This window comes from Drosophila miranda, unplaced genomic scaffold (genome assembly GCF_003369915.1).
Source record: "Drosophila miranda strain MSH22 unplaced genomic scaffold, D.miranda_PacBio2.1 Contig_AX13_pilon, whole genome shotgun sequence".
NCBI classification, from domain to species: Eukaryota; Metazoa; Arthropoda; class Insecta; order Diptera; family Drosophilidae; genus Drosophila; species Drosophila miranda.
In genome coordinates this window covers 28,913-44,709 of record NW_022881658.1, presented here as the reverse complement: position 1 = coordinate 44,709, position 15,797 = coordinate 28,913, and the positions used below count along the sequence as shown (strand labels likewise).

General features: G+C 46.2%; 1 protein-coding gene and 2 long non-coding RNA genes across 5 annotated transcripts; all 3 read left to right on the top strand.

Annotated features, from left to right (window-relative positions):
* The first annotated feature begins 2,035 nt into the window (after window positions 1–2,035).
* On the top strand, window positions 2,036–3,334 carry LOC108153580. The gene is made up of 5 exons (XM_033399876.1): window positions 2,036–2,320; window positions 2,392–2,560; window positions 2,634–2,796; window positions 2,883–3,173; window positions 3,239–3,334. Exons 1-4 carry the CDS (start codon window positions 2,239–2,241, stop codon window positions 3,057–3,059), a joined length of 591 nt encoding a protein of 196 aa, XP_033255767.1. The 5' UTR covers window positions 2,036–2,238; the 3' UTR covers window positions 3,060–3,173; window positions 3,239–3,334.
* An 8,127-nt stretch (window positions 3,335–11,461) lies between these two features.
* Window positions 11,462–12,516, top strand: LOC117195245. The gene is made up of 3 exons (XR_004475000.1): window positions 11,462–11,552; window positions 11,623–12,291; window positions 12,365–12,516. It is a non-coding gene; the product is annotated as an uncharacterized LOC117195245 (long non-coding RNA).
* Window positions 12,517–12,542: 26 nt separating this feature from the next.
* Window positions 12,543–13,441, top strand: LOC117195248. 3 transcript variants are annotated; one of them, XR_004475007.1, is made up of 3 exons: window positions 12,543–12,579; window positions 12,630–12,750; window positions 13,319–13,441. It is a non-coding gene; the product is annotated as an uncharacterized LOC117195248 (long non-coding RNA). The 3 variants fall into 3 exon arrangements; XR_004475009.1 differs by having other exon boundaries at window positions 12,564–12,667; window positions 12,720–12,750; XR_004475008.1 differs by having other exon boundaries at window positions 12,564–12,750; window positions 13,319–13,356; window positions 13,409–13,430.
* Window positions 13,442–15,797: the final 2,356 nt, after the last annotated feature.

Here is a 15,797-nt window from a genome sequence, read left to right as displayed (position 1 = left end):
GCTCTCTGACTCGCTGGAGGAGATCACTGGCATTTGCTCGTCATCATCAACGCACATTAGTATCTTTTTGTAGGATTCTCTGGTTGGGCATACAATTCTGACCATGCCGTCGTCTTGGTAGTCAAGAACATAGTTTTCCACTCCCATGAGGTGGTCGCAGAACCTCCTCATTTCTATTGCATCAGGCAACTTGCCTTTGTGCACGCGTATTATTGGGGGGGGCGGCTTTTTAGCCTTTCCCCTACGATTCCCGCGATCTGCCATAATTGGTCAGCAGATGCACGAAAAAACAGTAGGAAAAGTACTATTTTTAATAGTAAATTTGATTTTAATTTTAATTTGGTTAGGAGCACGTTTTTTGTTTGTTCTTGTTCGTCTTGCGAACTAAATTGGTAGTCTCTCTTCATGTCGAACCAATTCCCATCGCCACCTGCATTAGCAGGGGGGAGGGAGGCCGACATGAAGAGAGAACCGTTTTATTTGATTATACTCTTTAGCATATTTTACAAATAGTTTCGCGCCGGCTGCTTATCTACATTACATGTAGTTGCAGACGTGGCTGTAAATTGGCAGGGTAACATTTGTTACGGTATTGGCTTATTTGGTATTTTTTAACAGCTATCGATAATTTGTCTAGATGCTAGGGTAACACTAATCTTATTGCTACTTTGTTTACATTGTTTTTAAATTGTTTTAATTATTTCAGGTGGAGTATGCGGCCGTGGAGAACATCATTACGCCTATTGGCCTCGTCGTCGGCTGCGAAGTGGAATCCTTGCGAGTGTCAGCGCTAAACTGGGACTGCAGGACAGCATCAACAGGGCTGAAGCTGGCCGAGGTCCAGTGCATCGACATTCTGGATGTGGATTACCAATTTCTGTGAAGGTGAAGTGGCTTCGTATCTGTGGAAGAATAGAAAGGTTTTTAGTTTCTTTTCAGCCGCCGCCATCATCTGGATTCTGGAGCTGCCGCCGTCCATCATCAGGTTCTCTGCTGGGGCCGTCATTTGCCTGCGTAGCAGCTGCATTAGCGCTACTGCGGCTGATTTCCATATTGTGTGTTGCAAACGGATTTCGCAGCCAGTTCTCGCGTCTGACTTGGAGCAATATTGATTGGATGGCTGTCAGGCTTCTGTTGCTGTTTGGATTGTGCTCTTCTATCATTGCGGCATACCTTGGCCTGGCCAGCCTTCTTGGAATGTATGGGTGCGTTGCGATCTCACATGCAAGTAAATTTGTGTGCTGCATTAACCGAGTGTAGTAGTTCCTGCAGAGTCTGTTATATACTTCTTCCACAGTTGCTACTTGGAGATCCGCATGCAGTGCGTTGTTGCTCACATACCAGGGAGCATTTGTCATTGCTCTGAGAGCTTTGTTTTGGATCGTCTGGAGCTTGGCCATTTGCATGTTTGAAGTCAGTGGCCCCCAGACTGGCATGGCATACTGCCATATTGGGGCAATCAGCTGCTTATAGAGGAGGACCTTTGGAGGTAGTGGGAGTTTGCTGTTTCTGCCGATGATCCAGTCGAGCTTTTTGATCCGGGCCCTTGTTTTAGTGACAACAGCCGCTACGTGCTTATTGAAATTGAGCTTCGTATCCATCTGTATTCCTAGGTATGGCATGACGGGTTTTTTGGCCAGGAGTTGCCCGGCTAACCTTGGAGCTGGAGTGTGTAGCTGCACAGGTGAGAGAGTGTGTAGAACATGAGCAGTTTTTGCAAGACTGATGGTTATTCCCCATTTCTTAGACCATGATAATGCATCAGCCAGGAGCCGCTCCACATTTTCGTTGGCTTGTTTTGGACTTGGGGCAGATACGAGGTATACTGCGTCATCAGCGTACGTTGCTAGCATTTGGGTTGAGTTTGCGTGTCTTGGTGGCTGCGGCATGTCGGCAGTGTAAAGGTTGTAGAGTACTGGGCCAAGTACGCTTCCTTGCGGCACTCCAGCGGTTATGTGCTTTAGGCTTGAGGTGATGTTGTTGCAGCAGACGACTTTGAAGCTTCTGTCTGAGAGATAGCTGGTGAGTAGAATGTATAGATTGTCAGGTACTACCGTTTTAACTTTGCAGAGAAGACCCTGATGCCAGACTCTATCAAAGGCCTCCTGGATATCCATGTACACAGCACTGCAATGCCGCTGCGCTTCGTAGGATCTGAGGATGAATTGCGTGACTCGTCCGATTTGCTGTTCCGCTGAGTGCTGACTTCTGAAGCCAAATTGATGGTTTGGAATAGCCATGGCAAAGCTTTCTTCTTCAAAAAGTCGTTTGAGGATGAGGCGTTCAAGGATTTTGGAGAAGCCTGTAAGCAGGCTGATGGGTCTGTAGGACTCAAGCCTATCACTCGGCTTTCCTGGCTTCCTTAACATTGAGATTTTTGCGCATTTCCAGGACTTTGGGAAGTGGCCGAACTGCAGAGCCGAGTTGCATATCAACAGCAGATACTCGATGGCGGATGTTGGCAGAGATTTAATGACGCGATTGTCGATACTGTCGAAACCGGGTGCCTTTTTCGTCTTGAGCTTCTTAATTTCCGATTTGAGTTCCTGGATGGTCACAGGTCTGATTATTTGAGCAGCTTCATCTGGACCGTTATCTTGTAATACTGCGTTAATTTCTTCTCTGTCTTCTAGGTCTGCCGTGATCTTTGGCGTGAAACGTGCTTCCAGGTGCTGCGCAAAGGCCTCAGCTTTTTCCTCCGTAGTTTTGCACCAAGGTTCAGCAGGAGCTTGCTGCCCTTCCGCAACGTGCCTTCTGACTGGCAGATTTGGGATGGGCTGTCTCTTGATTGTGTTGGTAAGCCGCCACAGTTTCTGCATGCTGTACCTATCAGTTGGGTCAATGTCGTGTAGCAGTCTGTTCATTTGTTTGTCTTTTTGCAGCTTGATCCGTTTACGTATTCTGTTAGTCAGCTGATTGATAGTGCGTGCAATGAGGGGGTTGGAGCACCTATCTTTTTGGTTGATTTTGCAGAGAATTCTTTTGATCTTGATCGCTTTCAGCGTTTGCGAGTCAAGATGGAAGCTTTGCGGTCCGTACACTGTGTGCTGGTTACTTGAGGTTTGCGAAGCCAATTCAGCTGCAATGTAAATGTTCTTTTCAAGGATAGCCACTGCATCATCTATGTCGTCGCCGTTGTGAAGTTCAGTCTCCAGATGGATTCGCTGTTCTAGGTGAGCTTGAAATCTTCTGATATTTGCATTTTTTGGTAATAGTATCTTCTTTTTTCCATATTCAGGTCTCAGGAGGAGTCTAATAATTTGCATGTTGTGATCTGAACCTAAGTCATATGATGTTTCGATGTGGATTAAATTGTGTCTAATACCCTTATAAACCGCAAAGTCTATAGCAGACGGCATATGTCGTCGATTTGAAGGGAAGTGGGTGGGGGATCCAGTGGCCAGTATGTTTTGGTCGTTTTCCTGGATGCATTTCAGAAGTGCAGCCCCTCTTCTACAGGATCTTGCATTGCCCCACCACTGGCTTTTGGCGTTCCAATCCCCAGCTACGATAAATCTGCTACCTAGAGAGTCAAATACCTGTTTAAATTGTGTATCAATCCATTCGTGTGCAGGTGGACAATAGATCGCACCAATGTTTATTGTTTGGTGGTTTTTTGTTGTTGCAGCTATGGTGCACATCTGGATGGAGTCCTCTCTTGTTGGTGCGAGGGAAATGTGCGGGATGTTGCACTTGATGATTACCGCGGCTCCTCCTCTGCTCCGGTTCGACGGGTGGTTTGCCATGTAGACGTGGTAACCATCTATCACGAGGTTTGTGTCTTCTTTTAAATGCGATTCCGATATCAGTAGGATGTCAATACTGTTGCCTGCCAAATAAGCGTTAAGTTCAGGGAGTTTGTTTGGAAGCCCAGCAGCATTCCAGAAAGCGATTTTGATTAAAGGGGAATTACTATGCATTTGAGGTCTCATTGTCATTTGTGAGTGGTCGGAGTCGTGCCATAACTCGGTACAGTGTCTTCTCGATCATGGAGAGCCTAGCTTCAAGACTCGGTTGGGGTTGTGTCTTGTTATTAGTTGTCTCGTTCCTTCGATCCGTCTGCACTTGTAGGAGAGTGATAAGCTTGTCTAGCTTCTCGTTTAGGCTGCTGAGGTCAGCCTTTTTGTTGTTGTTGTTGTTGCTGCCTTGCGGGCGATTTGCGCTCTTAAATCGGCCTGCGCTCTTGGAGCGATTTCGGCTGAGGTGCTTTATGAGCTGCTCCTGCAAGCGTGTACTTGGAGTCAGCTTCCTCTTTGACCTCGACCTGCGTTGTTGTTGTAGTTTCTGCTGCGCTGGGAGGCTCGCTCTGGCGACAGCAGCGTAACTCAAGGCCTGCTTTGACGTGCAGGGTGCTTCTTCTCGTGTACGGGAGCTAAGGGCGTTCATCTGCTGAGTGCGTTTTTTTTGTGTGTCGTATGCAGCGGTGGCGATACGTAACTAACATAACGTAACGTAACCCAACTCGAGCCTTGGCCTGATCCAGCAGGTTAGGGGAGCCAGAGTTACGTTACGCTATGGGGACTTTATTTATACCAATACTTAGTCTAACATTTTAGGTACAATATGTTGAGGCTGTATCTTATAAATATATAAATATCTGTCTACAAGCTGCTGTTAGCAGCCGTAGGCAGCAAATACAATGCTTTTTTTTTTTTACAGCGCGAATTCTCCATTGCCAGCAGTGCTGCCGGCGCAAACATATTTTTGGGAAAATCTCTCCACTTTGGTAAACAGTCCGTTTGCCAGAGGGGGGAGAGGGAGTGGGTAGAGCTAAAGCATAATACTCTTGATACTATAGATAGATTTAAAAGTAGATTATAATTAAGGGGAACATTTTGGTTGCCTTCATTGGCAGAAAAGGGAGATTGTATACATATATATGTTATCTATTCTATGTGTTGTATTCTATTTGTTTTGTTTGTTTTTGTTGCTCCTCTGCCCACTGGTCCGGGGCAGCCAGAGCTATTGCTTATTATGGTTTGGTCTTCTTTCTTCTTTCGTTACTGTTCCGCCCTCTGGTCCGGGGCAGCCAGCATTGAGTTGAGCGTTTGTGTGGATGAGTGTTTGTATGTGCGCTTGTATGTGCGCAACGGTCCGTTGTCTCATCAGTGGAAATGGCCGAAGTCCACCACCTTCCAGTTGTTGTTGGCTTCTCTCTTCCTCTCAGGGAGTTCACTGGCGGCAATTCGAGATCTATAGGAGAAGGAGGAGACAGAAATTGCGCAGCAGAAATGCTAACGCTCATAGCTTTGAACAGCAGCGCCTTGTTCGGACGCGTTTTTGGCAATCGTTCGCATGAGTCTTCTACTCTTTTTAATAATTTGCAGTTGTCCATTTCTATGTCGTTAGTTAATCGGTTTAGGAAGATATTAAGCAGAGTGATCATTCCGTAACGGCCATTTCGGTGTCTGCTTTGTCCGGGGCATTCGTCGCGCTCGCATATATTTGTTTTTTCTTTCGTGCGTTTGTGTGTTCTGTGTCCAAATGGGGCAGCCATGGTTGTTGCCTTCTTAGGGGCTGAACGGGAATTTGTTGGCGGTAAGTCTTCACTGCTGTTGAGCATTTTGGTTGTTGTTTTCTGTGCTTCTTGTTCCTGTTGCTGACGGTGGTTGACTTTCATGGGCATTTGTGCTAGTGTGTATGTGCGCGCTTCCATTGACTTGGCCGTTCTCGCTCTGCCGCGAATGTGTGTCAGGCGTCTGATGAGTGGATATCTCGTTCAAAGCTGCTTCAATTGCCAGGCCCAATTGCTCTAATCGCTGTCTTCTGCTGCTGATCGTCAAGTCTATTGTGGCTATGGGAGCAGGCTCCAGTAATCTTCGTCTTGGGAGTATGACCTCTGTGTAATAGTTATACTCTGATGGCGGCGACACTGGGCGATCCATCCTGATCAGCATCCTCCGCATGTCATCAAGGTTCCTGTCGTGGCTGATTTGGTCCTCTTCCGTGTACGGGCGCTGATTAGGGATCATCTCGATGCGGTTCCATTCGTGCTTCGCGAGTTCCTTGGGTAGGTGTTTTCCAAGAAACTCGGAATACCGGGGTCTTGTAACTCTATGCGGTACATAAGGGTCATTGACCACTTTGGCTGCCTCAATGTTGTGGTGGGATCTCATTTGCTCCGTGTACCTTTTGCATGCCCTCTCATAGACTGCCTCAACAGTGTCCACTTCCAGGTCCCTGTGAATGGTGTCGTTCCTCACATACCATGGAGCATTGCAAATAAGGCGAAGGGTCTTGTTCTGCTCAACTTGAATCCGTCCAAATTCCGCGCTGCTAGCTAATGGACCCCATACGGCCAATGTGTACTGCCAGATAGGTGCAATCATCTGCTTGTACAACATTACCTTTGTGTTGAGGTTCAATTTGCTGTTTGAGTTTAGGAGCCAGCGCAGTTTTTGGACCCTTGCCCTGACCTTTGTGATGACGTTGGTTATGTGTTGGTGGAACTGGAGCTTAGCGTCCAGCTTGACCCCCAAATACGAATGCACAGCGATGCTACTAATCCGCTGATCAGCAATGTGCGGCTGCAATTCAGCCACTGGCTGAATGTATGCGCGCAATGTATGCACTATATGCACAGTTTTGGAGGCATTGATGGTGATGCCCCATTGCTTTGCCCAGTTGGAGATGCTCTGTAGGAAGCGGTTGAGCTTGTTGGTAGCCATGAGCTGGTTCATGCCAGTGGCCAGAATTGCTGTGTCGTCAGCATAAGTGGCCAAGAGCATACCACTGTCGCGAGGAAGAGGCATGTCGTATGTGTACTGGTTGTATAATACTGGCCCAAGTACGCTGCCCTGTGGAACGCCTGCTGCAATCATTTTATTTCCCGATTTGACGCCGCCTGTGCATTCAACGTAGAAGGACCGATCATCCAAGTAGTGGGACAAGACTCTGTATATTGCTGCCGGTAACAACTGCTTCATCTTGTCCTTCAACCCCGCATGCCAGACTCGATCGAAAGCCTCCTGTATGTCCATATAGATGGCAGAGCAGTACAGGTTGTTCTCATAGGTGGACAGGATGAACTTCGTAACTCTCCCCAATTGGTGTTCAGCCGCGTGCACATGTCTGAAGCCAAACTGATGGTTTGGAATAGCCTCAACAAATCCATCAGCTTCCATCATCCTGGTCAGAAGAAGTCGCTCAAACAGCTTGGACAGGCCCGAAAGCAGGCTGATGGGACGATAAGATGCCAACTTATCGGCGGGTTTTCCTGGCTTGGGGATCATGCTAACAGCCGCGTGCTTCCATCTGTTAGGAAAACAACCAATCCTAAGGGAGCTGTTGCATATGAGCGCGAAATATAGAAGAGCAGACTTAGGTAGAGCTTTTATGGTCCGATTGTCAATCCTGTCCATTCCAGGGGCCTTTTTCAGCTTCAGTACCTTGACCTGTGCCTCAATCTCAGGAAGAGTGATCGCTCTGAATCTCAAATTGGGCCCAGGGGATCCAAACTCTTCAAGGGACTCCTCGATGACTCGTCTGTCAGCTGCCGCGCTGGTCAAAACAGGCTTGAATCGCTGCTCCAGATGCAACGCAAAAGACTCTGCCTTCTCCTCAGTGCTCTTGCACCAGGGATCGTCAGCATTATCCTCTCCATCCGCACAATACTTCCTCACAGGCAAATTGGCTGCTGGCTGCCGCTTCAAACCATTGGTCAACCTCCACAGCTTTTGCATGCTGTAGCGATCGGTAGGATCGATTGAGCCAATGATAGCGTCAGCGCGTCTGGCTTTGCCCGCTTCTAGCTCCTTATGTATCCTGTTGGCAAGCATGTTGTACAGCTGTCGCACTGCCGGGTCATGGTTCCGCTTCAGCTGGTTCCTCAGGCGCCTCTTGGTGGCAATCATCAGCCGTATGCGATTGCTGACCTGGTACTCAGCTTGGACTCTAGGTCGGACGGGCCTCCTCAGACTGCTTGTGGCATGTTCGGCTGCCTCTAACACGTTCCTCTCAAGGATATTGGCTGCATCATCAACATCCTCTGCTGACCTGAGCTCAGTGTTCAGATGGATGTGCGAGTCAAGCCACGATTGGAACCTCGAAATGCTAGCCCCTGGGGGCAAGAGGCGTCTCTTAGTCACCGCCTCCGCTGGAGACATGCTCAACTCAATCACCATTGGGAGATGATCAGAAGAGAGGTCGTTTAGATGGGAGATATGCAGCAATTCGTCCCTCACGCCCTTGTAGACCGCGAAGTCAATTGCCGATGGTGTATGCCGAGTATTGTACGGGTAGTGAGTAGGAGATCCAGTGGCCAGAATGTTGCAGCTACTTTTCTGTACAGCCCTGAGCAGCTGTCCGCCTCTTCTACACGCCCTTGCGTTTCCCCACCATGAGTTCTTCGCATTCCAATCGCCAGCAGCAACGAATCTCGGTCCCAACTGTCCAAACAATGCCAAGAAGTCGTCCTCGGACCATTCCTGCAATGGGGGGCAGTAAATGGATGAGACCACTAGTCGGCCGCCATCAGGCAGGGTCAGGGTAGCAGATACACACTGAATGTGGTCTGTTTCTATATTAGGCAGGGCAATATGAAGGATTCCAGCTCTGACTAGGAGCAGGGATCCCCACGACCAGTCCCAGATGGGTGATTAGCACTGTACGTGCAGTATCCATTAACGCTGAAGGTCTCTGAGTTTTTAAAATGAGACTCAGAGACCATCAGAACGTCAACTTCGTGTCTGCATGCAAATGCCGCAAGTTCGGCTGTCTTCCCTCCGAGTCCCGAGGCGTTCCAAAATACAATCTTTAGATTGCTGCGTTGGCGGGTAGAGTAAATAGCATTAGTATTAAACATTTCTGGCAAAGGAATTCGCCTGAATGCTAGCATATAAACAATCCGTTAACTTCGTCATTTGTGTAATTAATATATCCATTTTCCCTTCAAGTTTCTGAGTAGATTCAGCAGCAGCGGCCGCATGCTGGATCCGCTCCTGTGTCAGCAGAGCGATGAGGTAGTCCAGTTTCTGGCTGAGTTCATCGCTAGGACGGACACTCTGACTGCTCACAGTGGGCTGGAATCCGATTGTGGTCGCTGTGGGTGGCACCGACTGCCATACTTGCCTCCCTGGAAGAGGCTGAGAATGACTCGCTGGCTGCCTTGTGCGGAGTGCATCGGCATAGCTGCTCATCTGAGCTGGAGGAGCAGGAGCTCTTGCGCCTGAGCGCGCTCGCCGGCGGCTTGGCTGCTGCAGTGCTGGAAAGCCCTGCTGATTCATGACGGGTGGCTGGCGGGGACGCCGCAAACCCTGAGTGGCGGGTAAGGTAGGCATCGAAAGTTTACTTAGCATCTTGTTGGTCTGATCTAACCCATTTCTCCTTTTATTGCAGTACTCCTTATACTTGATACAACCACGGTAGCTGGCAACATGGGGACCATCGCAATTTGCGCATTTCGGCACATCCTCCCGCTTCTTGGGGCAGTCCTTGGGGTCATGCTTCTCCCCACACTTCAGACATACAACTGCACGGCTGCAGTAGTTCTTCGAGTGCCCAAACATCTGACACTTATGACACTGGGGAACACCTGGCGCGCGTATGGGCTTCTCTACCTTGACCCGTTGGCTGCAAATTGCCGTTAGCTCGTGTATACTATTGTTAATCTCCTGAGGCTCTAGCTCGACCTCGAATAGGTCCAATGGCTCCTTTGTAAATCTTTTATGTATATTGGCAATATGCCTCACCTTATATCCGAGTCTACCAAGCTGTTCACGCACCCAGTCTGTGGGTGTGGAACGGTGCAGGTGACGAATAACAATACGCATTCCCCTCTCGCTTCGCAGGCGAAACGTATGGTGATCAACACCTTCCCCCTCAGTTAGGAGCCGAATTAGGGCCCTATGTCCATCTATTGTGTGGCACATGACTTTCAGAGACCTATTAGCAGCAGGCCTGGTGTCATATGTACCAGCGCCAATGGCATTGTCGAAGCACTGGAGCAGGGGAAAGATATCTGTAACATTAGGAATGTAAATAGGGGCTGGCCGCACAATTCTGGCGTCAGCAGTAGCAGCAGCATTGGGAGCGTGCGCTGTGGTAGGGGCAGGCGGGGGGGTGGTCTGAGAAGTAGAGGGCCTGTTTGTGGGAACAGGTACCTCGGCTTCCGTCTCTCCCTCGCTGCAGTCAGTGTCCACATCCATCTCGTCATTAGCTAAGTCGTCAGCATCCGAAAGTACATTGTAGTAGTTTGTTATGTTCATCTGGTTAGGGTCACGCTTCTCCTTGGAGGATACTGTCCGTTTGATCTTCTTTGCCGACGCCTTTGTAATCGGCGAGGCCAAGGTGGTCGTCCGCTTCTTGTTACGGCCCTCAGACTCCGCCTTCAGCATAGCCATTACTTTCTTCTCCCTTGCCAATTTCTCCCGCTGTTCCTTGAGGATCTCGTGCAGAGTCATCTGGCTCGGCACAGGTGCTGCAAGGGCAGTAGGATTGGTAGAGACAGCAATGGCAGAACTGCCAGGGGCACAGGTAGCAGTAGAAGCAGCAGCACCAGTAGAAACTGGGGTATGTTGAGCAGCGTGGGCACCTACACGAACAGCACTAGCAGTACTAGGAACTGTAGAAACTGAAGGGCGTTTAGCTGCGGCGGCAGCTACGCGAGTAGGGGCGGTGGCTTTAGCAGCAGCAGGAATGGCATTTCGAGGTAATTAGATGCAAGTGCACGCCTACGTTGCGCACACTCGCCCGCCAGTTTTGCTACTGGCGGAGTTTATTTTCCAGCTTTTCTTATTACCCTTACATTGGCAATTTACATTTAAGCTTAATTTACAACAATAATGTGATTTTGAATTTGGCGGGCTGTTAACATTAACATTACATTAACATCTAGAAACATGTTTACATTCTATCAGTCTAGCAGCCCTATTTTGACATTCGCAACAATTGACGTGCATTTATACAAACAGGTGGTCACAAAGAGATGAGTATTTGGACAAAATTGCAACATTAATGACATTTATAGACTAATTTAATTATATTTATTTTCTATTTCAGGTACTGGAGGATCATCGTCGTCGTCTGGAGCAGTGTGGATGACACAGGGCGCATCCGCCTCAGCGCTGGATGTGCACGTGTGTGTGATGCAACAGATCACGCATCTGCGGCATCAGAATTGGCAGAGGCTGGGTCCAGGAGTTGGCGTGAATGGTGATGGTGTTTGGCGAGCGACTCTGGTCCGGCCGCCCACGTTGCTTCTACCTGGAGATCTGGGGATTGGCACTGGTCCGGCCAATCGGGGTGCGTTGACCAGTGGAAATGGCCGCAAATGAGTGCGAATTGGCTGCATCCGAGTGGCTGCTGGTCCGGCCACCCAGGATGCACTGTCGATGTAGATGGAGATAGGAGCGCTGGCCAGAGTCATCTGTATTGGCTGGCCTCGTCGTTGGATTGCCGCTGCTGTTTAGTGATGATGATGGCGTGACGTCATGGCCATCGGTTGACGGCAGCGTAATCGGAGGGGCGTCCGAATTGGGCCCAACTTGCAACACAATGTTGCGGTTGGTGGCGAGGCAGGTACTGGAGAGGCTGATCTGTGAGTGTATTGTCAGGTAAGTGTGATTAGTAAAGGAATTGGCTATTTTGTGTTGATGCGTGAATTGATGTTTTTCCTTCTTTTAGCGGGAGCCTGGATGTTGATGGCGACGACGATAGGGCCTTCAAATTTCGCCCATTTGGCAGGAATTGGATGGCAAAATTGACGAGGCACCTGCTGGAGAGGCATCTCTATCGGAGGCGTGGCAGGTACATATGTTTTGTGTGATTTTAATGGTTTGACTGGCTCAGGGCACTTTAGAGTGACCTGAAGCTTTATTTATTAATGTTCTTATTACTATTGGCAACATATAACATTATTTATGGAAACATTTAACATTTTTTTAACATTTAGGTATTTTTTTTTACTTTACGGTAACATTGATAATAACAGACAGAAAAATACTAGACAGTTATCAATTTGCTCTTGTAAACAAAAGGTAAGTTAAGATCGGCTTGTGTTTTCTTTTTTCTGGCTTAGGCATAAAAATTTTGTGACGCCGCTCCTGGACCCCTCATCCGGTGCGAAACGGAGGTATGGACGACAGGGAGACCTCCAAGCATCGGCAACGCAAGCGCGGCATCGCCTCGTCCCTCTTTTCCTGGCCGAATCCAACCGATGCAGCTCTAAGAAGAACGGCGGCGCATATGCTTCTTTCTGTGGATGATATGAAACTCCTGGCTGATTTTAATATTGTTTTATTTTCAGGTTTATGTTTTGTAGGTTTGGTGATCAAGTGTCAGGAATCCAGTTAGGTAATTTGTGTTGTTATATTTATTGGATTTTTAACCTTTGTTTTGACTGATTTTAATTATTTTCTATTTACAGGTTCGATTGGTCCATTGGGAGGTTTGCGTTGAGTTTGGTAAGTAAGTCTATTTGTGCTTTTCCTTTGGTTAATTTTAGCTACATTTTATTTGCAGGCTAAATTAATTTATTTAGAGGTTTGCGTTGAATTTGGTAAGTCAGTTTATTTCTGTTTTGGCTGATTTTGATTGTATTTTATTTGCAGGTTTTGATTGGTTTGTTTGGAAGCTAGCGTGGTAAGTATTAATTTGTGTTTTGACTGATTTTAATTGTATTTTATTTGCAGGTTCAATTGGTTATATTTGGAGGTTTGCGTTGTATTTGGTAAGCGAGTCTATTTATGTTTTGGCTGATTTTGATTGTATTTTATTTGCAGGTTTTGATTGGTTTGTTTGGAAGCTAGCGTGGTAAGTAAATTAATTTGTGTTTTGACAGATTTTAATTGTATTTTATTTGCAGGTTCAATTGGTTTATTTGAAGGTGTGCGTTGAATTTGGTAAGCGAGTTTATTTCTGTTTTGGCTGATTTTGATTGTATTTTATTTGCAGGTTTTGATTGGTTTGTTTGGAAGCTAGCGTGGTAAGTAAATTAAATTGTGTTTTGACTGATTTTAATTGTATTTTATTTGCAGGTTCAATTGGTTTATTTGAAGGTGTGCGTTGAATTTGGTAAGCGAGTTTATTTCTGTTTTGGCTGATTTTGATTGTATTCCATTTGCAGGTTTTGATTGGTTTGTTTGGAAGCTAGCGTGGTAAGTAAATTAAATTGTGTTTTGACTGATTTTAATTGTATTTTATTTGCAGGTTCAATTGGTTTATTTGAAGGTGTGCGTTAATTTTGGTAAGCGAGTTTATTTCTGTTTTGGCTGATTTTGATTGTATTCCATTTGCAGGTTTTGATTGGTTTGTTTGGAAGCTAGCGTGGTAAGTAAATTAATTTGTGTTTTTACTGATTTTAATTGTATTTTATTTGCAGGTTCAATTGGTTATATTTGGAGGTTTGCGTTGTATTTGGTAAGCGAGTCTATTTATGTTTTGGCTGATTTTGATTGTATTTTATTTGCAGGTTTTGATTGGTTTGTTTGGAAGCTAGCGTGGTAAGTAAATTAATTTGTGTTTTGACAGATTTTAATTGTATTTTATTTGCAGGTTCAATTGGTTTATTTGGAGGTGTGCGTTGAATTTGGTGAGCGAGTTTATTTCTGTTTTGGCTGATTTTGATTGTATTTTATTTGCAGGTTTTGATTGGTTTGCTTGGAGGTGATTTGGTGAGCGGTTTAAGTTATGTTTTGGCTGCTTTTAATTAGTTTTAATTGTAGGTTTATACTTTCTGGATTTTTGCTCTACCATTGGATCAAGTCTTAACCATTCGGCTGGAGGACGCCTTCCTCTTCATCCCCTCTGTGGTCTGGCACTATAATTCTTTGTATACCCAATGGTTGGCCCCTGATTCTTTCAAGTATTGTTTCCCTAGTATATTTCCCTTGAGCATACATTTTTCTGTACACGTTTATTTGTAGTTCGCAGAATCTGTCCGGGTGTTTGTATGGTTTTTTCTTCCGTTCGGCCTCTCTATTGTCCATTTTAGCCTTTTCCAGTCTTTCCTGTTCTTCGTTTTCTAACCTCAGCAGAGTAGGAAGTCCTTTCCTCAGGATGGGTACATACTTCTCTACTATAACTTTGCGCTCAGCTTCGGAATAGTATCGGTTCGGATCCAGATCTGGATTTTGCTGTTCCTGACGTTGTCCATTACAACGCGGGAGGATAAACTTCCGGAGTTGATTGTCATATCTGTGGCGGCTAGATTTCAATCTATTAGGGACATGGGGGTTGGTCAGCAGTCTGGCCACTTCGGAGTTTGAGTGATCCACGAGTGAATTAGCGAGACGGCCGCTAGCCTTCTCGTAAACCTCCTCGACAGTTTTGATATTGTATACACTTCTGATATTGTCGTTTCTTGTATATCTTGTGGCCCTAACTGCCCTCCTCACTAGTTTGTTTTGGAGTGTTTGTATCTTTTTCACTAATGAGTCGGAAGCCAGAGCACCCCAGACTGGAAAAGCATAATACCAAATTGGCATGATTAATTGTTTTAGGATGGTCACTTTGCAGTCTTTGGCAAGCCGGCTTTTGCAGCCAATAATCCAATCAAGTTTTATTGACGCAGTTCTTGTCTTATTTATAATGGCTTTGACATGGTGGTTAAGGCTAAGTTTCCTATCGAGCGTAACCCCAAGATACATTTGTTTGAATTTGTTAGGAATTCTTTGTCCATTTAACTTAGGCGTACTTTCTTGCTGTGTTTTGCTAAGTTTGTTCAATGTGAAAAATACGTGGGCTGTTTTCTTTTCGTTAATGCCCATTTCCCATTTTTTAGCCCAAACACTGAACTTATTTAGGTATTGTTCGTTCATTTTTGCCGCAGTCAGGGGGAAGTCCGCTCTGCTCATAATAATTGTGTCATCTGCATACGTAGCTAACATCCTGTTTTTTTCCCTCAACACCGGTATCGAAGTGGGGTGATATCCATTCAAGCAGTTTGGTAGCGGAACGTCAGATGAGTAGATGCTGTATAGAAGAGGACCTAAATTGCTGCCCTGAGGAACACCGGCTTTTATTTTTCCAATTCTCGATGTAATACCATTGTTGGTAATTACTTCGAAGGTCCTTTCATTTAGGTAGCTTTCTAGTAGCTTGAAGGCCTGAAGAGACACCAGTTTTGATAGCTTATATAGCAAACCGGTGTGCCATACTCTATCAAACGCTTCAGATATATCTATAAAAACAGCTGAGCAGTATTGTTTTTCTTCGAAGGCCCCCATAATGAATTGCGTTACTCTTGCTAGCTGTTGTTCAGTGGCATGTTCTTTTCGAAACCCAAATTGATGTGTGGGAAGGGCTCTAGAGAAATCCTCAAAATCAAATAATCGTTTGATAAAGAGTTTTTCAAAGGTTTTAGCCAATCCCGAAAGGAGACTGATTGGGCGATAGGATGTTACCGACTGAGCAGGCTTATTTGGCTTCAGAAGTAATGTGATTGTGGCGTGTTTCCAAGCTTGCGGGAAGTGTCCCAATCTCAACATTGAGTTGAAGATCAGGAGGATGTATAGTAGGGCTTTCTTTGGGAGAGCCTTGATTAACACATTGTCTATTCTGTCATTGCCTGGGGATTTATTTGAGATCAAGTTTTTGATTTCGGTTGTCAGTTCTGGGAGTGTAAATGGTCTGAGAGGACGTGTTTGTGTCTTTGTTGCTGCATCCGTCAGCTTCTGTTTCTCAATGTCTAGGTCTTTTTGTGTCGTCTCGCGTTCCTTTTCTGAGCTTGTATGTCTGGGTTTGAATCGTTCTTCAAAGTGAGAGACAAATACCTCGGCTTTCTCTTCGTTACTCTTGGTCCATACGGGTCGTTGGTTAGAGTTCCCCGTCTGCGTGCAAATGGGCCAGTTTGGTTGTGG

What these genes read in the sequence shown, in the direction of transcription:
- LOC108153580 (XM_033399876.1), top strand. Translation starts at nt 2,239, where the DNA reads ATGGCAAAGCTTTCTTCTTCAAAAAGTCGTTTGAGGATGAGGCGTTCA. An exon ending in GCCTGTAAGCAGGCTGATGG is followed by an intron (nt 2,321 to 2,391) that starts GTCTGTAGGACT and finishes GCGCATTTCCAG; the next exon opens with GACTTTGGGAAGTGGCCGAA. An exon ending in GAGTTCCTGGATGGTCACAG is followed by an intron (nt 2,561 to 2,633) that starts GTCTGATTATTT and finishes TCTGTCTTCTAG; the next exon opens with GTCTGCCGTGATCTTTGGCG.